The following is a 26,059-nucleotide window of genomic DNA, read 5'->3' as shown; positions in this document are numbered from 1 at the left end:
ATCATGATGATTCGTGCCCGCCATCAAAATAAGGATATTATGACTGCTGCCCAATGCTCCCTGAATACAGTAAAAACAATCAGGCATGAACTAGAGACTTGCAATGGTGACTACGAGGATGTAGCAAGAAGAAAGATCCCTAGCAGACGATCTGATTGCGTTCGTACAGCAGAATTCCTCGCAAATCTGCAGGAACAGGTGTTGAAGAACCCTGGCATTGGAATTCGGGCTTTGTTCGTGGAGTTGCTAACTGTAGTCAAGCCCTGGATAACAAGGGTAGCCAATGGTAGGCCGTATGTATGGCAGCAGGATTCGGCCCCTTGCCACACCTCTGGGAAAAGTCAAAAATGGTTGTCTGAAAATTTCTACGACTTCACCAGTCCAAATGTTTGGCCTCCAAACTCCCCAGACCTTAACCCCATGGATTATTTTGTATGGGGCGCAGTTGAAAAAGACACCAATCGCACTTCCAGTAATACAAAAGCCCAGTTAATGGATAAAATTAAAACAGTTTTTGCGGCCCTTCCCAGGGAGACTGTAGCATCAGCTTGTTCGAGGTTCCGAAGCAGAATTGAAGCTGTGATTGATGCTAATGGTGGTTATTTTGAGTAAATCTTGTTGATAGTATTGTAATTAACTCTGCCTGTAATGTTTTTTTGTCAATTCATTAAATTTAATAGATACAAAGAAGATTTTCTTTTTCCTTACGAAACTGTCAAATTTATCCCGAACACCCTGTATATGTTACGGTTAAAGTGATAAATCCAGTTATTATTAATAATTACCGGTTAAAGTGAATAATTAGAATTAATCACTTTAACCAGTTAAAGTAAATAATTCCTAGAGGAGTCTGGTAAATAAAAACATGTTTATAGGTTTTGTATATAAGTTTTCATTCTCAATAGAAATTATAACAGGTTAGGTTAGGTTAGTTTAATGAAAAAAGTAAGGAAAGTACTTCTTTTGCACTCAGTAAAATCAGAAATCATTATAAACTAACCTAACCTAAACTAATCTAGATGTCGCATGTAGAACCAGAGTGAAGTTGTAGTTTGTTGTGGGCAGATTAATGGGGATGAAAGACAAACGTTGCTGTGGGGCCGAGCTTAATGATAGCAGGCAGATAACAAATAAAAGTTGTTGTGGGCAGATGAATGGGGATTTTAAATAAACGTTGTTGCTGTACTTCTTTCCTCATCAATGGAGAAAACACTGATCAGTTCCCCTCTGATTTAGCTATTATCCCCATTCATCTGCCCACAACAACTTTTATTTGTTATCTGCCATTTATCAATCATTAAGCTTGGCCCACAACAACGTTTATCTTTCATCCCCATTAATATGCACACAACAAACTATGACTACACTCTGGTTCGACATGCGACATCCAGGTTAGTTTAGGTTAGTTTATAATGATTTCTGATTTCATTGAGTGCAAAAGAAGTACTTTCCTTACTTTTTTCATTATAAACTAACCTAACCTAACCAATAAAGGTTAGGTTAGTTTATAATGATTTCTGATTTCATTGAGTGTAAAAGAAGTACTTTACTTACTTTTTTCATCATAAACTAATTTAACCAAACCTAACCTAAACTATTATAATTTCTATTGAGAATGAAAATCTATATATAAAGCCTATAAACATGTTTATATTACATTTACCAGACTCCTCTAGGAATTATTCACTTTAACCGTAGCATATATACTTCCTAGCTTTGAATTATTTTTATATTTTAAGTTAATTTATTAATTTATATTCATAATGAAACGTTTTATTTTTCATATTACCAAAATATTTAGCATATTAGCAACATGTTTTTCTAAACATTTTATTATGCATATCACAAAAAAAAAAAGAAAGAATAAATAAATAAAATATTATTTACATATTTTCTAAAATCACTTTAAGATTTATGGCATGGACATTTACACTCTAACATCAAAGAAATTAAATAAAGGACCTGCTTTCTTTCATTTTTATTTCTCCTTGTACTACTGAACAACTCTGCCCCCCCCCCCCACACACACACACACAAAAAAAGGAATAATGTCAATGGTAGATTCAAGAGAAGATAAATAATTGTTTTGTTCATAATTATTCTCTTTTTAAAATAGTAAGATGTTGTTTATCTTTTTCTGAATCTGTCTAATTTTAATCTTCATTATTTCCTGGGAAGAGTTTGCAGTGTTTTTTAATTATAAGTGTTTAGGTAAACAGTGAGGTAATAATGTTGCACTGTTGCACCTGAAACCCCTGGAGGGGGTTTCAGGTGCAACAGTGGTACACCCTGTTTGGTATCTACCTGAATAATGAACGAACGAGGATTGGCTGGCAATTTGGGATTTAGCCGCCCAAATTGTATTCTTATTGCTTAAACCAATATACAAAATAATGGTACAACATGACAAAATTTCATGCCAGCAGGGGCATCACCTGGTTAAACAAGGCCCCCGTTGTTTTTGCCAGGGAACCAGGGCGAACAGCAAAAAGTCAGCTACTGGAACAAAGCACACCCAAACTCAACATCAACAGAGTTAAAGATCAGTACTATCAACATAAGAAGCCTGAATGGCAATGAAATGGAGCTAGCTGAAGAATTAGATGAGTACCAGATTGACATAATAGGGGTGACTAAAACAAAAAAGACAAAAACTGGTGAGATCTTTCTCAGCAATAAATACAAAATGTTATATTCAGGAAATGACAATTAAGGAAAAGAAGGAGTAGCCATAGTATTCAACACAAAATACGAGGCTAATCTTCTTGAATGGCAAACAGTCTCAAGTAGAGTGATGTTGGCAAATATGAGAATGGGGAATTGGACAATGAGACTTATTTGTGCCTATGGTCTCACAGAAGGCTCTACTAAGGTAGAAGTGGAGGAATTTTTTGAGGATCTAGAGAAAGCTACTGACACAATGAAAAAGGAAAAGTTGGTCCTTGTTGGGATCTAAATAGCAGAGTAGGAAATGATTGTCAGACATACAAAAATATATTGGTAATATTTGGAGAAAAGAGCAAAGCTAATAATAATGGCAAACACCTGTTGGATTTCTGCTCAGGACATGGACTGGTTATTACTAACACCATGATCCAACATAAAAATGTGCACAAATTCACATGGAGAGAAGAGGCTAGGAATAAGAAAAGTCTCATTGACTAGGTTATTGTTGATAGTGATGTTTTCTCCCTGGTGCAGGACACCAGAGTGTACAGAGGATTTGAAATTGGAAGCGATCACTATTTAGTCTTCAGCAAGATAAAATTAAATTTCATATTGAAAAGAATGACATGTAAGAAAGTTTTAAAGTGTATAAAAGTTGAGCAGCTCTCAGATGTGAACTGTAAACTAAAATACACAAAGATTATTAAAAAAAAAAACGAAAGAGTTTGAGAACAAGAGCCAAACCTTGGAGATTCAGTGGCAAACCTTCAAGAAACCTCTGACTGATTCAGCCAGAGAGGCATGTGGTGAGGTTGTCCAAGGATAGAAAAATCAGAACTCCATGGTGGACACAGGAAGTTAAAGAGGCAGTGAAAGAAAAGAAGAAATATGATATGCTAGTACTACATGAAAAATTTACATCATTACTAACTTCCTATCTACAATTTTCCTCCAGATCAGTCTGTTACTTGTCAAAACTCCAATATTTTCATTTTTAATATGATATTACCATTGATGCCATCCTTTCACGCCTCTAATCTTTCTCAGGACTCTCATATCTGCAGTCTCTCTAGTCTTTGGTCAAAGTGTATACAGCTAATTTAGTGTTCCGACTAATTTCTCTCTTATTCCATAGGAATTTATTCAAGTGACTTCCTACCATACCAGCTTTGTTGATTCTGTTGTCTATTTCCATATTTAATATACCATCTTTTACTGTTTTTATTTAATATACCATTTTGGAGTGCATAAGGGTCAAAGCTGTATAACTGAGAGGGAAAACTCCACATAGCCTTTCAAGGAATGCAGAGAACCGACCAGGGTGAAAATGTCATATTCAGGCAATGACAATCAAGGAAAAGAAGGAGTGCCATTCTATTCAACACTAAATACGAGGCTAATCTTCTTGAATGGCAGGCAGTCTCAAGTAGAGTGATGTGGGCAAATATGAGAATGGGAAACTGGAAAATGAGACTTATTTGTGCCTATGGTCCCACAGAAGGTGCTACAAAGGTAGAAGTGGAGGAATTTTTTGAGGCTCTAGAGAAAGCTACTGACACAATGAAAAAGGAAAAGTTGGTCCTTGTTGGGGATCTAAATAGCAGAGTAGGAAATGATTGTCAGATATACAAAAATAATATTTGGAGAAACGAGCAAAGCTAATAAAAATGGCAAATATTTCTTGAATTTCTGCTCAGGACATGGACTGGTTATTACTAACACCATTTTCCAAAAATGTGCACAAATGCACATGGAGAGAAGAGGCAAGAAATAAGAAAAATCTCATTGACTATGTTATTGTTGATAGTGATGTTTTTTCCCTTGTGCAGGACACCAGAGTGTACAGAGGATTTGAAATTGGAAGTGATCACTATTTAGTCTTGAGCAGGAGAAAATTGAATTCCATATTGAAAAGAATAACATGTAAGAAAGTTTTAAAGCGAATTAAAGTTGAGCAGTTCTCAGATGTGAACTGTAGACTAAAATACACAAAGATTATTGAAGAAAAAATGAAAGAGTTTGAGAACAGGAACCAAACTTTAGAGATTCGGTGGCAAACCTTGAAGAAAACCTTGATTGATTCAGCCAAAGAGGCATTTGTCTTCTTGAGAATACAGAGACAAAGGTAAGAAAGCTAAACACTATGTAAAACTAGCTAAACAAAAGTCATGGGAGGACTTTGGCAAGAACATATCAAAAGTTCCTGGCAAATAAGTCACTTTGTGCTCTTAGAGAATACAGTGACAAATGTATGAAAGCTAAACAGTGTGTAAAACTAGCTATACAAAAGTCATGGAAGGACTTTGGCAAGAACATAGAAAATAAATATCAAGAAGGTGGCAAAATATTTTGGAGGTTGTTGAAGAAGCTTAGAAATGGAGGAAAGAGTGCTGTAAAAGGAGTTACAGATGATAAACTTGACATGAAAACGGCAGAAAAAGATATCCTTGAACTATGGAGTAATTACTTCGAGAAATTCCTAAATGAAAGAAGCAGTGATAGCACAGTGGTAAAAAACACTCAACAGGCATTCAGTCAGGAATATATATCCATACGTGAAAAAAAGCCATCAAAGGCTTGAAGTGTAGAAAGACAGCAGGAGTAGATGATATTCGACCAGAAATGCTGAAGTAGGTGGTTAAAAGTCTTACAGTGGCTGCATTGCATAGTTCAGAAGGCCTGGACAGAGGGATGAATTCCTGATGATTGGAGTAGAGCTCTAATAGTACCCATATATAAAAAGGGAAATAAAACTACATGTGAGAATTACAGAGGTATTTCCCTACTGAGTGTTCCTGGCAAGATCTATGCAAGTATACTTGAGAAACGGTTGAGAAGAATTGTGGAAGAAAAGCTTGGTGAAGAACAAGCTGGATTCAGGCCAAATAGAGGCTGTCAGGATCAGATCTTCACTTTACGACAATTAGTTGAGAAAGCATGGGAATATAACAAAGATATGTATTTAAGCTTTGCCGATCTGGAAAAGGCATACGACAAGGTGCCAAGAGAGAAGCTATTCAATACATTACAATTATATGGTGTGTCATAGGGGCATTATATCAAGCAATACTTAGTCTGTATTTGAGTTGTAAGTCAGCAGTTAGAATTGAAAGAAGTACAGGAAGATGGTTTAATGTTAAATCTGGTGTGAGACAAGGATGTACATTATCCCCTCTGTTATTCGTTATCTATATGGATCACATTATGAAGAAAAGTGGTATTAAACATGATATCAGAATCTGAGATGTTAATGTATGCTCTTTGCTTTATGCGGACAATGTTATACTTCTAAATAAATCTCCTACAAGTCTGCAAGATTCTCTGACTAAATTGAATAACTGTTGTAATAAATATGGTATGAAGGTCAGCAATAAAAAGACAAAGACAATGAAAATAGGCAGAATCATTGAAAATGTCAACTGTGTTGTGAATGAAGAACCTGTAGAACAAGTGAAACATTTCAGCTACTTAGGCACGATTTTTACTGAAGATGGTAAATTAAATATGGAAATAGCCAACAGAATCAATAAAGCTGGTACAGTAGGAAGTCAACTGAATAAATTCATATGGAATAAGAGAGAAATTAGTTGGAACACTAAATTAGAACACTGTCTTGTAAACACTGTATACAAGACAGTGTTCAAACCAGTTTTAACTTATGGATCTAAGAGCTTGGTCAGAAGTAAAACACTAGACCAAAGACTAGAGACCACAGATATCAGAATCCTGAGAAAGATTAGAGACTTGAACAGATGGCATCAATGGCAATATCATATTAAAAACGAGGATATTAGGAAAGAACTTTACATTGTCAGCATCCAGGTATTTATTAGCAGAGCTAATCTCAGGGTATGGTCACTTAAACAGAATGGGCGAGGAAAGATTAGCAGAACAGGTGTTCTCTGCTAGTTTGGCAGGAAAACGACCTAGAGGAAGACCATGATATAGGTGGATTGATACGGTACAAAGTGCCTTAGATGATAGAAATATAATATCTGATAATGTTTGAGTCTTGACAAGTAAGAGACTGATTTGGAGGAAAATTGTAGATGGGAAGTTAGTAATGATGTATATTTTTCATGTAGTACTATCATATCCTGTACAACCCTTGAGGGTACATGGCAGGAATTTGATGATGCTTGCGTAAATTTTATGTGGAACACTTGGTAGGAAATTTCTCTGTAATTCTCACAGAGTTTTATTTCCCATTTTATAGGTGGGGAACTGTGAGCTCTACTCCAATCATCTGCTGAAAATTACACTGTGTAGCCATATAAAACTTATCGACTCATAAGTTTTTTCTCCATCCCTCTTCTTGCTATTTAAGTGAGAGGTAGAAAATAACATCCATGGGAGGTAGTCATTTTTCCATGATATTCACTCTTATTTAGACAGCCATGTACTTCATCACAGATATCTTGAAGAAAAATAGTGCAGACTGACTGGCATCCTTAGCAGAATTTGATATCAGGAATTGCTTTTGAGATACTCTAACCACCCAGTCTGGTTATCCGAGTGGTTAGAGTATCTGCTCTCCATCCAAGAGGCTGCAGGTTCAAGTCCCACCATGGATATGAATGTTGTGCTTCTACTAATCCTGTGTGGAAAGGGAATTTGTGAACCTACCACTTATTCTAGCAGAATACTTTACTTCCAAATCCCCGTGAGGTACAGGAGTAACGATGCAGTGTCAACACTTATATGTCCATTCTGTTCTGTGATAAAAAAGGGATGTACATCTGTCCATTTTTCTGGATTTTATTCCACGGCACTTTTATGTTTGTTGATCTGGTAATAGATTTTATGAATTGCTCCATTAGTCCTTCTGGCTTCAACTCATTTTCGATTGTGGAATAGAATTAATGCATAATTACTCACCCAAGGGCAATTGCATTATTCTCTGAAAGAGAACTTTTGTCAGAACATCAGCAATATCTTATCCTCCCCCTTTTCCCCACCATATTCCTGATCTTAAAATGCAAAATAGAAAATTATCAAATTTAATTCATTTTGAATTGTCTGGCATTACAACATGCTGGTCATTCAAGAAAGAACTGAAAAGTTAATTTGCTTCAGTGTCAACCATTGCTGTAGGAACAGATAATCCATTATGAAATTGTTAAACATTTGTCTCCATCTTCCATGGATCAGCTGCTTCTTGTGTAAACTCTTGAGAAAAATGGCTAATTCTTATCTTTTATGGTTTCTGGAGAGTGCATAATCAGGTTCCTGAAAAATCATTCAATATTAGATCATTTAATAAGACTGGAATCCATTAGCGATGTTTCCCCTAAAACATAAGCAGTTAGTATCAGTTTTCTTTGATGTAGATAAAGCATATGACATGTCTTGGAGTTTTGGTATACTGAAAGACCTTCTTGGATCTTAGAGAGCATCTACCTCTTTTGATCAAACACTTCCTCTTCAAATCCAAGTAGGAACCATGCTCTCCTGACCTCTTTCTCTAAGATAAGGGAGTCCCACAATGGTATCTTTTAAGTGTATCAAGTCAAAGTTAACTCAGTTTTCTCTATCTTTAAATAATGCTCTCTGTAGATGATTTTTCTACCCACTTTTCATTCTTGTAATATATTCTTGTAATATGAAGTTCATGAAAAGAGATTCAAGAACAGAAGACAGTTTATGTGCACTTTTGCCACAAACATAGTCTTAACTCTGACCCAGAGCTACATTACATCAAATGATAATCTCAATTGCAATATAATATGCTATTAAATATGTCATGAGTACATTCCATCGTGCATCTGCTTTTTATGCAAATTAGGCCAAATTTCACCCCTACTAGCAGCTCATTCAAACACACAGAACAGAATACTTAGATTTTTTTTTTTAACTTGTGTGTATAGGCAGTATATAATCAGAAATTTTAGTGGCATTTGCAGCTTCCTTTCTAGAGAGCATAATGTATATCAGATATGATCCTACAGAGCCTCCATAACTCATTCAGTATTGACAGTGCCCTTTGGTTTGAAAGAACAGGATTTGAATCCCATCTAGGATGCAAAGAACAACTTTTATCAGGCTTTTCAAGTAAAGGTGTAAGCTAGTCTCATACAGATGTGGTAGGATTTTTCATTCCACAATAAAGGCAAACTGGTCAGAAGAACACAATTAACATACATACAGACAATGTAGATATGATTAACTATCCTATCATGAGCAGTTCATCAGGTTACTAAGAGGCTAAGTTACTTGGCCATGACAAGTAACTTTGCTCCTATGTATAAACACCTATTAAATTTGCTGTGTCTATCTGTATGTAATTGATGTTGAAACTGAATGGATGAATTTTATTGAAATTTGGAATCTCTAGAAATTTGTTAAGCCATCTCAATTTTTTTGCTTCATTAAACCATTTTCAGAGTCACAATGGGGTAATTACAGTAACTCTGCTTTAGCAGGATAGAGTTTAATAACCTTATGTATTTGGGATGTATACGTCCCTGTGGTTCAGTTTTAATTTCAATAAGATCATTTTTATTGGCAGAATTTGGCAAAATGGTTTGAAATGATAGTGATAATTTCACACTGACGAGATTTAATTCGAAAGGATTTGCATTTAGGATCTTTGATAAAGGGCATATCTATAGAGATGCACAACACACAGTAAATAAATAATGTAAATCCACAATCCACAAAATTATATGCATATGGAGTATACACGGTCAGAATCAGTTCAGTTTGCATAAATGCTATAACTTTTGTCACAGAATTTGACTATCATCAATCCAACCCTGAGTGGGATTGAAAGCTGTATCATATATAAATAATTTAAAAGAGCTTGCTAGTGCTATGTGTATTTGGTCATATGGATATGCTACAGTAATTTCAGTGTTGAAGTTGAAAACCAGTCCTAGATTAAAGACCAGTTGCTGAAAGTTCTTTATCATTATTATTATCAATTATTTATTGGTAAAATGTTTGGAAATGTAATTCCTCCCTGGCTTGATTGGAATTCAATTAAATTTGTCATTTTAAGATTGCTATTATAAAATATGTCTGAGTTGTTCTGTTTGGACCACTTTAATGGTAAGATTAGGTTGTTGTTGAGTCCACTGAAGAGCTTCTAGATATGACTGTGGAACTGTAGAAGTGCTTTGGCAATCTGTTGAACTTTGATGGAGTAGAACTTTTCTCTAGGGTTATTGTCAATTTTCTGTAGAGCAGCAGCAACTGCTGGACAAGAATAGATATGGGCAGGTGTTGCTTCATAGCTCTTACTACCATCTGGCTAAATTTTCATGCCTTTAAAATGTTCCATCCTTAGTCTGGTGATGATTGTAGTTATTTCTCTATTTTCATTAATTTCACTGGTTTCATTCTTCTTCTTGAGTGTTTATTTTACCAGTTTTATTTTGGCAGCATGTTAACATCAGTTAGCGGTGTAATGTTTGAGATAAATGTCTTGCTTCTTTGGCTAGACTGTCTGCTCTATCATTGCCTTCAATATTTACATGGGCTGGTATCTGTCCATTGCAGTATACAGTTCTTATTTTTCAAATTTAATGTTGTAGTTGTTCATGAACTTCCTGGATGAGGTTTTGTTTTTCCATTTTTTAATGCTTCAAGTGCAGATTTAAAGTCACTGTAGATGGTTATTTTTTCTGTAATGTTTATTACTGGATCAGAGAGAGAGAGAGAGAGAGATAGAACTTGAGAGCTGTTTGCATAGCTGTTAATTCACAAGTGAAGTTTGAAGCCATTTTGCCAGCTGTGGTTTTGATTTGCATTTCCTCGCCTCCAGGCAGAGTTAGAAAAATCCCTGAACCTCCTTGGTTGAGTGCTTCATCAGATGATCCATCAGTGTAGGCAATGACATGGTTTAAATTATTTAAGTGATGTATAGTGTCAAGTCCTTTTCTTTTATTTTCTTCCTGTGGATCCTTTTTTGAACAAGGTTCTAGGAGATTTAAGTTTATCATTGTGTTTTCATATCAGTGTTGATAATGCTCTATATAAGAATATCAACACTTAAATGTGCAAGACCAACAATCACATAAAATTTTCGTTGTCTAACTGTGGTGGTTTTTCTTGCACATTAAGTGGTGAAGTGTTGATATGTCCATTCCTCTAAAGAAAAGTTGATATAACTGCATTTGATCTTCAATTACTGATAACCTTATACATCATTTTAATGATCCACATAGTAGCATATAAGCTGGATACATAGCATGCCAGAAGACTAAGACCAAGGAGACTGGCAAACAAAGAGAGAAGATATCCTGTGTGAGATTATAACAGATATGTGAAGCCTAGCTTTATGAACCATACAGTGATCCATAAAGGCTTCCCTGTGTTTGCTCCTCCCCACAAAATATAGGTTCATATCTTATTTCCTATTCTGGAATTGGAGACATTATAGCTTTGTCATTATCAACAATGCCTTTTGGCTAGAAAGACCTGGGTACAAATCTTGTCTAAGATGTGAGAAACCTTTATAAGGGCTTATCAATTGAATGTGAGTTATGTGGCATCATACACAGGTGCATGGTTTTTCATCCCATTGAACAGGCACTGGCCACCACACATGCCATTGATGGACAGCAGACTGTCAACTAGTATTAATTGCCCTATCATAACATTAGTAGGTTTATGCAAAGCCAGGTTACTTGGCTATAACAGTTTTTTAAATAATAATCCTACCCACAAAGGTTGTCTGTTGTCTGTCACATATCAATACTGTGGCAAAACCCCTTCTAGAGACCAAACAGGTGCATTTTTTAAGCTATAACTCCAGTCTTGTAGTAGTGAGATAGCAGTTGCACACTAGGCAATGAAATTCACCACCAGATATTTAACTGGTGGATGAATTTTTGAATGGTACGGTGTGCAGTACTACTTCCAAGTGTTTTGTTTTCAAATCCAATTTATGTCTCAAAAATTCTTTTGAATTCGGGGGAGGGGTTAGACAATATTTCAATATTTGCATTTACCAAGAGCTAGTTAAGTTACAAAACAGTTAATATATTGAAATCTAACTATTATACTATTATAGTAATATTATTAATAGTGTAGCAACAAACAAATCTCAGAATATTGTATATATATATAAAGAAAACAAAAGGCTAAAACACTTAATTTTTAAAAAAGTAAATTATTTAATCAATACAAGAAAAATATTTTCAGACTGCATTTGAAATTCTCCATATAGTAGATAAAATAAATGTCAATGAGAAAATATCCTCTCCAGTTACACTCGAACATCCAGATTAGTATATCAAAAACTGACCTGTTTATGGAGACTTGTTCTTCTAAAATTTAGATATAATGATCACTCAAGGTAGTGTGGTCAAAGTTTCCAGAGCTGCAACTTGATATTCTCACTTTTCCAGTTATAAATTGATCAAGTTCATCTTTAGTGCTTGATTATGATTTTTTTTTTTTTTTAAACAGAAACAGAATGTTTTTCAATGCATTATTATATAAAATTTTAAAATAATTACTTTCCCTGAATAATAGGTAACCAATAGATAGAATTATAGATAACATTTTACTTTGAAAATATTATATACTGACAGTTTTTAGAATGCGTGCTTGTTACTCTTTTTCAGGAAACTTACTGTGAATATGCCCTTTTTTTCTATGACTACTATGGTGGTGAATACATTGCAGTTTTATGGAAACCTGATGCATTTATAAAGAAACCTTTTAAGGTAATATTGTATTGTTTAGAAGAATGTTTAAAGAGTTTGTAGTGTATATTCATATATGTATGTGATTGCATATTCAATTCTGATGCAAAACAAAATCAATTTTACAGGTAGCAACTTGGATAGTGCAGTACCAGTTGCTATTTTATGTGCATACTGAGATCGATTGCACTCTGTTTGAGCTTTGTAACACCTCTCCAGCTATATGCTATTCATAAATTCTTATTATCCCCTCCCCTTTCTCTTTCTCCAGAACTTATATGTCTCATCTTTGTATAGCATACTCTATCTACATTACATTGTTAAGTGTAGATAGAGTATACTATACAAAGATGAGACAATTTTTTGTCTCATCTTTGTATACTATACAAAGAAGTAATGACTGCCAAGGCATTTATCATGCTATCTGAAAGTTGTTAACAATAAGTTTAGCGATGTTAGTCTGCCTATTTACTGGTGAGGATTAGTCAGAAATAGTTCTTTTTAGTGCTGTGGAACTGCTTATTTCATGTGCTCCTAATAGTGGCAAAAAATGTAGTGAATAACATACAAGCTGTTGACACTCTGATGTGACAATCACTATACCAGATAGATTCCATTGCTAAAGGAAGTAGAACCATAATCTGTTGAAGGAGGAAGACAATCAGTATCGATAAGACTAATAGCATTGCAATTAGCACTGAGAAAGCAGCACATAGGGATGACTTACTCTCATATAGCAGAATTATAAATTAATACATGATTTGGCAGGACAACTGCACATATTGTAAATGTTCTATATATTGTTTTTAATTTTTAATTCATTCAGCTGAGGGTGATATTAATATATATTTCTATTCATATTATATTAATATAATGCTTTATTGCTACTTTTTTAAATTATTAATTTTAGAGTTCTATTTAGTATATAATAAATTATGCTAAGGTACATTTGTAACTTGGTTCATTGATCAAACTTGCACAGTCTTTGCATTGAATTCTACTAAATTTGGAAACTTTCTTCTTGAAAAAAGTATGCTTCACACAAATAGTGTCATTCACAACAATATTTATCTGTTATCATATAATATAAATTCTTTTTATGATTCTAGCATCATTATATAGAAACTTCTTTTTGGTACAATAGACCTTGAATTGTTAGATGTAGTTTATGAAAGAATTTCCAATTCTTTCATAAACTAGTCATGTAGAAGCAATGAAATCTGGAATGAGTCTGATGGGAGAAAGGATATATTTATGTCATATGAATGGTTTGCATTTGAATGAATTTGACATTAAGCAATTGGAGAGGCTGTCATTGATAAAGTAAATGTGAAAGTCAGAGACATTGAGTTGTTAGAATGGAAGCTGATATTGTTTGTGTAAATAATATGGAGGTGAGTGACAATGGAGCAGAATGGTGATTGTATAGAAAGATTATCCTGAGCATTATGAGATTAGAGACAACTTTTCACAGCAGTAGCAAAGTTTTTGTTGGATTGTCTATCTTAAGTCTTGAGGAAGAATTATTATGCTTGTTTACTAATGGCAGAAGAAATGGTACATTAGTCAGATTCAGATAAATCAAAAATTATTTGCATAATGAAACCTGGTTCACAAAGAAGGAGGAGATTGATCAAGAGGAAACGATATGGCTTTTTGTTGTTGTTAAGAAAACAGGTGATATTGGGGGAGGGGGTATTACTGATAATAGGAGAATAAGTTCAAACATAGGGATTGAAGAAAAGGGCAGTAATTTTGTTAACATAACAAACTATACAATATGATGTTGTTGCAGATTAAGTGGGGGGGAGGTTACAGAAGATGACAGGTGTAAAATGTATTGGTAAATTAACTCTTACCAAACAAATAATAATTATGGGATAGATACTAGAAACCAACAACATGGGATGGAGAAGTATGGGGGGGGGGGGATTTCTAGTTCATTGTCATCTTCATCTTCCCAAGGCAGACTGACATTACTATGAACAACTTTCCAGTCCAATTTATCTGCAACCAAGTTATTTAAATTCAAGAACAAGGAAATAAATCTGGTCCAGTTTTTTATTCCTCCTTCCAAGTTGTTTATCCATTTCTTTCAGAGATATTTTCCCTTCTACTTTTCCATTTTGAAGAATTTGTGGAAGCATTTCAACAGGTATTGTGCACACTTCATACTGTTCAGACTATTTTTGTTGATTCTTGCTATTAATGGAAAATGGTAGCTTAATTCTTTTCTGATTTCCTCATTGATTTTCAAACTAAAATTTATCTGCACTTCATAAGTGTTTGCTATTTTTATGTGTTTTCTATCATGCACTTGAAGTTTTCCTTATTGTTTATAAATAACACTATATATCATCTATATGTATAAATAATGTAATTTTTGTCCATTTATAAATATTTCCACTTTTTCTGGGATGGACTCTTACCAATTCCTTGAGGCATAGGTTAAGCAAATATGGTAGCAGTAGCATCCCTGAATGACTTCTCTCTCTCTCAGCTGATTTCATAAGTTTCAGTTGCTGTAGATTTTATTGTTGCAATGGTATTTTATAGTATAATATTGAGTGTATTTTCTCTTTTATTATTATTATTATTAGGGACTTCCAGGGAGTCAGGGACTCATCGAGGAAGGCCACATACTACATGCACCAGCTCTCATACTTATTCTTGAAATCATTCATACTGCTTGCACTCACCAACATCCAATGGCAATCCATTCCAATCACACACCATCTTATGAGAGAAAAATCTAGCCATCACCCCCTTCTTGGCAGCATTCATTCTTAGATTCCAAGGATGCCCTCTTGTCCTTGCCCCGCCCTTCATAAATTGAAAAATCCCATCAGCTGAAATCCTGTATGACCCTTTTAGAAGTTTGTAAGTTTCAGTCATATCACCCCTCTTTCTCCTATTTGCTAGTGTCTACAGTCTACAAATTCTCAATCTGTCTTAATAATCAATATTCTGATATCATTTTTAACACTCTCCACTATATCAGAATCACAATGGAAACCAGGCGACCAGATCTGAACACAGTAGTCCAAGTGAGGTCTTATCAAGGCCTTGCAAAGAGGCAAAATGACATCCTTATCTTTACATGTCTCAAAGTTCATTTTGTTTCAGCATTGCAGTTATCCTCTGAGTTGTATTTGCATTCTTTGCTATTTCCCTATGTACTTCAACTTCCTATGTACTAAAACTCCAAGATCCCTAGCCTCATCAGTTTCTTCTAACATAATCTGACATTGGATATCTTATCACACTAAAGTGCATGACTGCATTTACTAACATTGAACTGATAGTCATTTTCACATGCCCACAATTCCAGCCTATTCAAATCATCTGCAAGTACTGCATATCAGCTGCATTCCTAATTACCCTGTGTATCTTTGCTTCATTATCAAATAGTTGTATGTCACCTGTCAAATCCTTCCCAATGTCATTAATGTACAGAATGAATAATAATGGACCAAAGACTGGTTACCTTAATCTTGTAGACTCATCCCCCATATACACTTTCTGATATCTGTCAGTCAGCCATCTTCTTATCCACGCTAATGTTTTATAATTCAATCCCGTGTTCTCCAGTTTATTCAAGTCTTCCATGCTGTATTGTCAAAAGCGTTAGCAAAATCCAAAAATGTCCTGGTGTATCCTTGATTGTTCCTTTAAAGTAGGGTTTCTGGAATATCTACTCTTGGCTTACCCATGACAATAATGTCTGTTAGACATTGGAGACAATAAAAAGATATGTTTGATACAAAGAATCATTTTCTCTCCAGTATTTTTGATAAGTGATTCCCTGGTATTCGTTTACTCAAAATTTGACATGTACCAACTTATCTGTACTTAACCAATTCGCTGGTTCGCATCTGCAGAGCAAAAATCCCATTAACTGAATTGTTGTTGAGCAGCTAATTTTTCCTTTAGATGCTGAGAAACAACTTTTTTTTTTTTTTTTTTTTGACTTTCAAAAAATGCAGAAAATATCTTCTTGAACGTGTATTTTATGAAGTTGCTCTCTTTTTCTCCATTCTTGTATTTATTTTTGTATAAAATATATTGATGACATGCTTATTGCCACATTATCATCATTTGAGGCTGGTGAAAATTCTTTCATATGAATGCAAACTGTATTTCAGATATAATTTATGAAAATGAAAACACTTATTCAAAGTCTATGAGGCATTTTATGTTGCTTAATGAGAGGATTGGAGCCCACATTGACTACATATAATCTTTCATTGGTGTTCAAAGTAAACAAGTGATTAAATTATCCATTTTCCTCTGTTTACATAATTATATACATCTTGCCAAGATCAATTATGAACCAATAAAAATGTGTCTCGCTATATAAACATACATAATAATGTAAAGGCTGAAAAAGGTGAATTTTTTGAAAATAATGTTATAAAAATTTGGTATAAGAAAAGTAATTTAAGTTTACCCAGACCAAAAAAAAAAAAAAATGTAAACCTAATTTGCTCTTTTAATTAATGTATATATGTAAATTATATGGAACAAGAGAGAAATTAGTTAAAACACTAAATTAGCTGTTTACAAGACAGTGTTCAAATCAATTTTAACTCATGGATCTAAGAGATGGATTAGAAATAAAACACTTGACCAAAGACTAGAGACTGCAGATATGAGATCCTGAGAAAGATTAGGGGGAATGAACAGATGGCATCAATGGCAACATCATATTAAAAACGAGGATATTAGGAAAGAACTTGGCATTGTTAGCATCCAGGAATGTGTTAGCAGAGCTAATCTCAGGTGGTATGGTCATTTAAACAGAATGGGAGAGGAAACACTAGCAAAACAAGTGTTCTATGCCAGGTTGGCAGGAAAAAGACCCAGAGGAAAACCAAGATATAGGTGGACTGATACAAGTGCCTTAGAAGACAGAAATATAAGATCTGATAATGTTGGAGTTTTGACAGATAACAGATTGATTTGGAGGAAAATTGTAGATAGGAAGTTAGTAATGATGTAAATTTTTCATCTGGTACTATCATATCCTGTACACCCCTTGAGGGTACATGTCAGGAATTTGATGATAAGTTTATTGTTAGTCAACAAGAAATTCGTTTTTGGGTAATTATACTGCTCGTGTTACTAAATAAATCTTGTATAAGTGTATGAAGAATAAAATATGATGAGATGACATATTTCTAGAAGAAATTATTATTACTCAAATTAAGTGGATTTTGAATCCAACATTATTTCAAAGCCGAACATATAGAAACTGCAAGAGTTTCGTGCCGAATATAGAAACTATAAAAGTTTTGGCAGATCCAAGCATAAGCAACCTTTCAGGACAGGGACAACTCGTGGCAAATGTGGAGTAAGTTCTGATCACTTTCCTTAGTATTCTCCATAATGGGAAAGAATGACTTCTGCATCACTTCAAACTGGGTATTTTACATCTGGGTCTGGCTCCCACTGATGAGACCTCAACAAAGGTTGAAACTACTGGTCTGGGTAGTGACTCCTTCCCATAATGCATAACAGTATACATGTCTGCAAGATGGGCTTTGCATTATGAAGAATACTAAGGAAAGTGATCAGAACTTATTCCAATTTTGCCACGAGATGCCCCTGTCCTGAAAGGTTGCTTATACTTGGATCCGCCGAAACTTTTATAATTTCTATATTCGGCACGAAACTCTTGTAGTTTCTATATATTTGGCTTTGAAATAATGTTGGACTGAAGGAGGAGCACCATCTACAGAACAGTGCAGCAGAGATCTTGCAAGATTCACAAGACCTTAAATCTTAGAGACTCACATCCCCCGTATACCACTTTTTGATATCTTTCAGTCAGCCATCCTCTTATCCATGCTAATATTCTATAACCCAAACCCATTTTCTCCAATTTATGCAACAGTCTACCATGCTATATTCTTTCAAAAGCCTTAGCAAAATCCAAAAGTACCATGGTGTATCCATTTCCCTTGTTTAGTTCAATGGTAACATTGTTATCCTTGTTAAGACATTAGTTCCTTTCAGTACTATGTGATAGATACTATGCATCTATCGCATTGTAATTTTGTACTCTGAAGATGTATGAATAAGAACCAACAGCTAACCCTATCTGTACATACTTATAGTGAATGGAGTTTGAGACAGACTACATCCCTCTCTTACATCTTGATTAATTTCAGTCTCTTCTGTTAATTTATTACATAATTGTAACTTTATTTTTGTTCAAAAACTTTGTATAGTTTGCACGGACTGTAATGGATATTCTTATTTTTTCATTATATCCCATAATTTTTCTCTTATCCTATGACTGCCTAAAGGCATCTCCAAATTACCCCCCTCCCTTTTTTCCCCCCAAGAATTTGTTTTTAAGATATGATTGTTATGTGTACATGATATTCCATGTCTGAAATCTCTTATGAAAATAGATTATATTATTTCTAAATCTTTTATTCAAAATTTTAGTATATATTTTGTAAACTATTTAACCACGGTACTGGCCAAGACAAGGGGGTGCTTAAGGGTCAAAGCTGTATAACTGAGAGGAGACCTCCACATAGCCTTTAAAGGAATGCGGAGAACCGACCAGGGCTTCTGACCTAATGTCCAATCCTCACCTTCTCGTGGTGCACCCTGTTGGGTATCTACTTTGATACTGAACGAACGAGGATGGGCTGGCAATTTGGGATTTAGCTGACCAAATTGTATTCTTATTGGTTAAACTAAAATAAAAAAAAAATGATGGTACAACATGACAAAATTTCATGCCGGCTGGGGCGTCGCCCGGTTAAACAAGGCCCCCGTTGTTTTCGCCAGGGAACCAGGGCGAACAGTGAAAAGTCAGCTACTGGAACAAATCTGAAAACAAACCCCAACTCAACATCACCAGAGTTAAAGATCGGTACTATCAACGTAAGAAGCCTGAATGGCAAAGAAATGGAGCTAGCTGAGGAATTAGATAAGTACCAGATCGACATAATAGGGGTGACTGAAACAAAAAAGACCAAAACTGGTGAGATCTTTCTAAGCAATACATACAAAATGTTATATTCAGGCAATGACAATCAAGGAAAAGAAGGAGTAGCCATAGTATTCAACACAAAATACGAGGCTAATCTTCTTGAATGGCAGTCAGTCTCAAGTAGAGTAATGTGGGCAAATATGAGAATGGGGAACTGGACAATGAGACTTATTTGTGCCTATGGTCTCACAGAAGGTTCTACTAAGGTAGAAGTGGAGGAATTTTTTGAGGCTTTAGAAAAAGCAACTGACACAATGAAAAAGGAAAAGTTGGTCCTTGTTGGGGATCTAAATAGTAGAGTAGGAAATGATTGTGAGACATACAAAAATATTTTGGGAAAATTTGGAGAAAAGAGCAAAGCTAATAATAATGGCAAATATTTGTTGGATTTCTGCTCAGGACATGGACTGGTTATTACTAACACCATGTTCCAACATAAAAATGTGCACAAATTCACATGGAGAGAAGAGGCTAGAAATAAGAAAAGTCTCATTGACTATGTTATTGTTGATAGTGATGTTTTCTCCCTGGTGCAGGACACCAGAGTGTACAGAGGATTTGAAATTGGAAGTGATCACTATTTAGTCTTGAGCAGAATAAAATTGAATTTCATATTGAAAAGAATAACATGTAAGAAAGTTTTAAAGCGAATAAAAGTTGAGCAGCTCTCAGATGTGAACTGTAGACTAAAATACAGAAATATTATTGAAAAGAAAATGAAAGAGTTTGAGAACAGGAATCAAACCTTGGAGATTCAGTGGCAAACTCTGAAGGAAACATTGATTGATTCTGCCAGAGAGGCATGTGGTGAGGTTGTGTGCAAGGATAAAAAAATCAGAACTCCCTGGTGGACACAGGAAGTTAAAGAGGCAGTGAAGGAAAAGAAGAAAGCATATCAAAAGTTCCTGTCAAATAAGTCAGCTTTTACTCTTACAGAATACAGAGACAAATGTAAGAAAGCTAAACAGTGTGTAAAACTAGCTAAACAAAAGTCATGGGAGGACTTTGGCAAGAATATAGAAAATAAATATCAAGAAGGTGGCAAAATATTCTGGAGGTTGTTGAAGAAGCTTAGGAATGGAGGAAAGAGTGCTGTAAAAGGAATTAGAGATGATAAAGGTGAAATGAAAACAGGAGAAAAAGATATCCTTGAAGTATGGAGTAATTACTTTGAAAAACTGCTAAATGAAACAAGCAGTGAGGACAGCACAGTGTTAAAAAACACTGACCATGCATGCAGGCAGGAATACATATCCATACTTGAAGTAGAAAAAGCCATCAAAGGCTTGAAATGTGGAAAGGCAGCAGGAGTAGATGATATTCGACCAGAAATGCTGAAGTATGGTGGTATAAGAGTCTTACAGTGGCTGCACTGCATAGTTCAGAAAGCCTGGACAGAGGGACGAATTCCCGATGATTGGAGTAGAGCTCTCATAGTACCCATATATAAAAAGGGAAATAAAACTGAATGTGAGAATTACAGAGGTATTTCCCTACTGAGTGTTCCTGGCAAGATCTATGCAAGTATACTTGAGAAACGGTTGAGAAGAATTGTGGAAGAAAAGCTTGGTGAAGAACAAGCTGGATTCAGGCCAAATAGAGGCTGTCAAGATCAGATCTTCACTTTACGACAAATAGTCGAGAAAGCATGGGAATATAACAAAGATCTGTATTTAAGTTTTGTCGATTTGGAAAAGGCATATGACAAGGTGCCAAGAGAGAAGCTATTCAATACGCTGCAGTTATATGGTGTCAATGGGGCATTATATCAAGCAATACTTAGTCTTTATTTGAGTTGTGAGTCAGCAGTTAGAATTGAAGGAAGTACAGGAAGATGGTTTAATGTTAAATCTGGTGTGAGACAAGGATGTACATTATCCCCTCTGTTATTCATTATCTATATGGATCACATTATGAAGGAATGTGGTATTAAACCTGATATCAAAATTGGAGATGTTAATGTCAGCTCTTTGCTTTATGCGGATGATGTTATACTTCTAAATAAATCTGCTACAAGTCTGCAAGATTCTCTGACTAAATTGAATAGCTGTTGTAATAGATATGGTATGAAGGTCAGCAATAAAAAGACAAAGACAATGAAAATAGGCAGAATCATTGAAAATGTAAACTGTGTTGTGAATGGACAACCTGTGGAACAAGTAAAACATTTCAGCTACTTAGGCACAATTTTTACTGAAGATGGTAAACTAAATATAGAAATAGACAATAGAATCAGCAAAGCTGGTATCGTGGGAAGTCAATTGAATAAATTCATATGGAATAAGAAAGAAATTAGTCGGAACACTAAATTAGCTGTATACAAGATTGTGTTCAAACCAATTTTAACTTATGGATCTGAGAGCTGGGTCAGAAGTAAAACACTTGACCAAAGACTAGAGACCGCAGATATGAGAGTCCTGAGAAAGATTAGAGGCGTGAACAGATGGCATCAATGGCAATATCATATTAAAAATGAGGATATTAGGAAAGAACTTGACATTGTCAGCATCCAGGAATGCGTTAGCAGAGCTAATCTCAGATGGTATGGTCACTTAAATAGAATGGGAGAGGAAAGATTAGCAAAACAAGTGTTCTCTGCCAGGTTGGCAGGAAAACGACCCAGAGGAAGACCAAGATATAGGTGGATTGATACGGTACAAAGTGCCTTAGAAGATAGAAATATAAGATCTGATAATGTTGGAGTCTTGACAAGTAACAGACTGATTTGGAGGAAAATTGTAGATAGGAAGTTAGTAATGATGTAATTTTTTCATGTAGTACTGTCATATCCTGTACACCCCTTGAGGGTACATGGCAGGAATTTGATGATGATGACTGGCCAAGACATCTATAGACGTCAAGGTTATCATGGACGAGAAGTGCATATTAAAATTGTAATACCATTGATATTGCATTGAAATATATGATGGATATGAAGTGTATGAGGATGCGTATTTGATCCATAATAGCCGATTAGGTGGTTAATAAGCTTATTCCTATATAATTTCTGCAGTGATCTCTATCTCCTTTCTTAAATGATATAACCTTAGCTTCTAACCAATTTGATGGAAATTTGATATTTTCTCCAACAGTTATTAATTTTATCAATCTTTAATATAAATAGTCTTCACATTATTTCCAAAGCTCTGTATTTATGCCAACTAATCCAGTTGATTTTCTATTTTTTGATATTTTTATTGCTTCCGTTAGTTATGATCCAATTGGTTTGATATCTGTACTGATTTCTTCATTGTTATTATTTTAATATGTCATACCATAAATTTTTATAATGTTCTATCCATTGTTTTTCTTGTACTATATTGATTTGTGCTATATATCTCTTTCTTCATTATTTAATTTCTTTAATATCTTGTAGGATATTCCTTCTATATATCTTTTCTGTTTTATTAATAAATTAAAAGAGCCTCCGTAGGTATAGACAAAGCCCTTTGGTCGGAAAGACCTGGGTTTGATTCCCATCTATGATGTGAGGAACCTTTATCTGGTCTCTTTCAACTAAAGGTGAGTTAGCTGGTCTCATATGGGTATAGAGGGTTTTTTTTTTTTTTTTTTTTTTTTAAACTGGAAACTCAGGTTTTTCACCCCTCAGAACAAGCATACTGGCCCCATTAACACACAATGAATAAATAAATAAATTAAAATAAATCTTGGCAAGCTTTCTTTCCTATAGTTTTAGCTACATGTTTGTTTGGTTTTTGAAGGATTGATTAGTATGCTAATTGTTTTTCTTTTATTGCATTTTCTATATCTTGGTTCCAAATTTATAATATTTTCTTTTCAATAATTTATTTTTCTTTCATGAGGCTGTCTTATGAATTTATCTTTATTCAGGTTTTCCATTCTTCATCTATATCTTGCTTGTTTTATGTAGTAAACTGTTAATCACAGTTGATATAATATTCTAATGCTTTCTTCTTCTTGTACTGGATATATACTTTGTATACTTGTTCAGTTTCCTGGTGTCATTCTTATTCAGAATCCTCTTTGCTACCTTCTTCAGGCATAGACTCCTATATTATAATATTTAAGAAGCTTCTGTTTGTTTTTAACTGTTATAATTTGGTCATTTACAAAGGTTTATTTTGTTTTTTCTTTTATTATCAGTTAAAATTATCACTCCATTCAGTTTTGATATGTTGGTGGATTGCACTATATAACATTATATAGTCCTTATTATTTTTTGTTTGCTTTAACTTCTTATCACTGCTATACACAGTGTGCCCATTAAGTAATGAGATTGATTTTTTTACAGGGTTGCTCTTCCCCCGCTTTGAATAAAAATAACAAATGTGTTTATGATGTTGACAGCTAGTATGTGTTGTAATTATAGATGAAACTTTTGAGTCAGGTAACGCAGAAATTTTCATGTGGCAACCACTGAAGTAAGAGTGTGTGAGTGGAGTGTTAGAAGTTGTGTCATGGAGCAAAGAACTGTGATAAAATTTTACTGTAAATTAGGAAAATCGCTACAAAAGTGTATCAAGATCTAAAAAGGTCTATGGTGATGACTGAGTTGTGCACAAGTGTTCCATTGGTTTTCAACATTTAAAGAGGGTAGTAAGTCCCTGGAGGATGAACCACACTGTGGACAGCCAGTTTTTGCACGGACAAATGAAAATGTGGTAAAAGCTAGGGAAATTGTTGCCCATAACAGGTGAATAACCACCAGGCTACCCACTTGTACAGCTTGGTGTCAGTAAGGAAATGGCCAGATTAATCTTAGAAAGAGATTTGCACAAAAGGAAGATTTGTTAAAGTTTTGTGCTGCATATGTTGACACATGAACAGAGAGAGAGAGAGCACCAGGTGTTGCATGTTGTCAAAATTTCATCCATACAGTTCAAGAGCGTGATTGTTACAAAGAATTGTCACTGATGATGAAAGTTAGTGTTTTCAGTTTGATCCGGAAATGAAACGGCAGAGCATGGAATGTCTTCTCCCCGACAGAAGAAAGTCAGGTTGCAAAAATCAAGACAACGATCATTTTTTTTTTTTGTTTTCCTTTTTTTTATTCCTGAGGAGTGATGCAACGTCTGTATGCCTGCATGTGATGCATCAGGAAAGAACTGTTCCACAACAACACAGGCAGCACACAGTGCCCACACTGCATGCTGCCTGTGAAGCTATTTCTGGCTTCGAAGTCAATCTGTGTGATCAAACCCCCTCCTCCCCATTTGCCAGATTTCGATAGAAAAATCAGAACTTCATGGTGGACTCAAGTTAGGAAAATAAAGATATCGTAGTTGTTTGCAGCAATTACTTTGAAAGATTGTTAAATGAAACAAATATGGACAGAACAATGATAGAAAATATTCTACAGGAAATTAGTGCATTTAGGAGTATACAATGTTTGTAAAGAAGACAACAGACACTATAGTATGTATCAGAAAGTGGTATATGGTGGGTGTGAATCTGCCAGATTTAAGGCAACCAGTGGTGTACTCCAGGGATCATTCCTTAGTCTACTGTTGTTCAATCAATACATTAATGATAATGGGAAGGATCTGACAGGAGATGTTCAATTGTTTGTTGGTGATACAAATATCGGCTGGGAACATGGGCAAATGATAATGGCTGTCAATTCGTTGTTACTAAAGGTAAAGTTATGTACCTTAGCATGATGAGATTTCAAACATCAAATTATATTCGTAGGATTATGCTTCAAAAGCTGATGAGGTTTCGGGATCTTGTAGTTATGATAGATAGGAATTTGAAGCTCAAAGGTCACATAGAAAAAAACTGCAAATACAACTCAGGAAAATTGCAATATTTTATTTCAGTATTCATTGAAATGTGAAATGAACATATTCAATGTTCATTTCACATTTACATGTAAGAATAAGGAAGTCATTTTGCCTCTTGATAAGATCACATTTCGAATACTGTGTGCAGATTTGGTCTTGTGGGTTTATGTTGCTCATATTGGGATTATGGAATAGAATATTGTTTTATGGAAGGTGGGGAGAGAATATAGGGACATCCATGGAAGTTAAGAAAGAGGTGCAAGCCAGATTTTTCTCTCACAGACTAGTGAGTGCATCTAGTGTGAATGATTTTAAGACGATATATGAAAGCTTTTATAGGTGACGTATGATCTCCCTTTATGAGACTTTGATTACCTGGAGGTCTCAGATAATAATAATATACAATATATTTCCATATTTCTAGTCCTTTATCTACATATACCAGCTACTGAATTACAAACTTTTATTTTACATATAGGCATGTGACTGCCAATACTGATCCTCTTCAATTCCTTGTGCGTATTTTGGTGAGATATGGGTCTGGTCTTCATTTAAATGCTTGTCAGTTGCTGCACACAGGAAGTTCTCAAGTGACAGCAGTCTCGTTCCTAACAGACTGACTGTCTTAGGACCACAGTTAAGCCTCTTAGACAAGCAATGGATTATTTTCCCACTGATTAAACACCCTCGATATCTCACCTTTTGAAAAACTAGTCACCTCTGCTGTTTTCAAAATCATGGCTCCAGACAGACAGACACCCATAATAAGCCCTTTATCGAACTCCGAAAGATCCTTTATTTTTCCGATTGTGATCAATACTATTGACAATTACTGACATTCTTAACTAGTTGCCTAGGACGTGACAAAGTATTTTGCATATACACTGCATAAGCAAATGTTTAATATTGGCATAAAGGTTTCTAATTCACTGGCTGGTATGTGTAGCTTGTTAATGTATTGT

General features: G+C 34.8%; 1 protein-coding gene across 1 annotated transcript in view; it reads left to right on the top strand.

Moving 5' to 3' along the window:
* The window catches only part of Mat89Ba (nucleolar protein 6 Mat89Ba), a 329,267-nt gene that overhangs the window by 295,379 nt on the left and 7,829 nt on the right, over positions 1-26,059 (top strand). Inside the window, exon 22 of the mRNA XM_090403430.1 lies at positions 12,240-12,341. Within this exon, the coding sequence (XP_090259556.1) occupies positions 12,240-12,341 (102 nt within the window). The remainder of the gene's footprint in view (positions 1-12,239; positions 12,342-26,059) is intronic.

Source organism: Typopeltis vanoorti, chromosome 14, assembly GCF_054136105.1.
Source record: "Typopeltis vanoorti isolate ZY-2024b chromosome 14, IOZ_Tvanoo_1.0, whole genome shotgun sequence".
Taxonomy (NCBI): Eukaryota; Metazoa; Arthropoda; class Arachnida; order Uropygi; family Thelyphonidae; genus Typopeltis; species Typopeltis vanoorti.
This window is presented reverse-complemented; position numbering and strand designations above follow the sequence as displayed.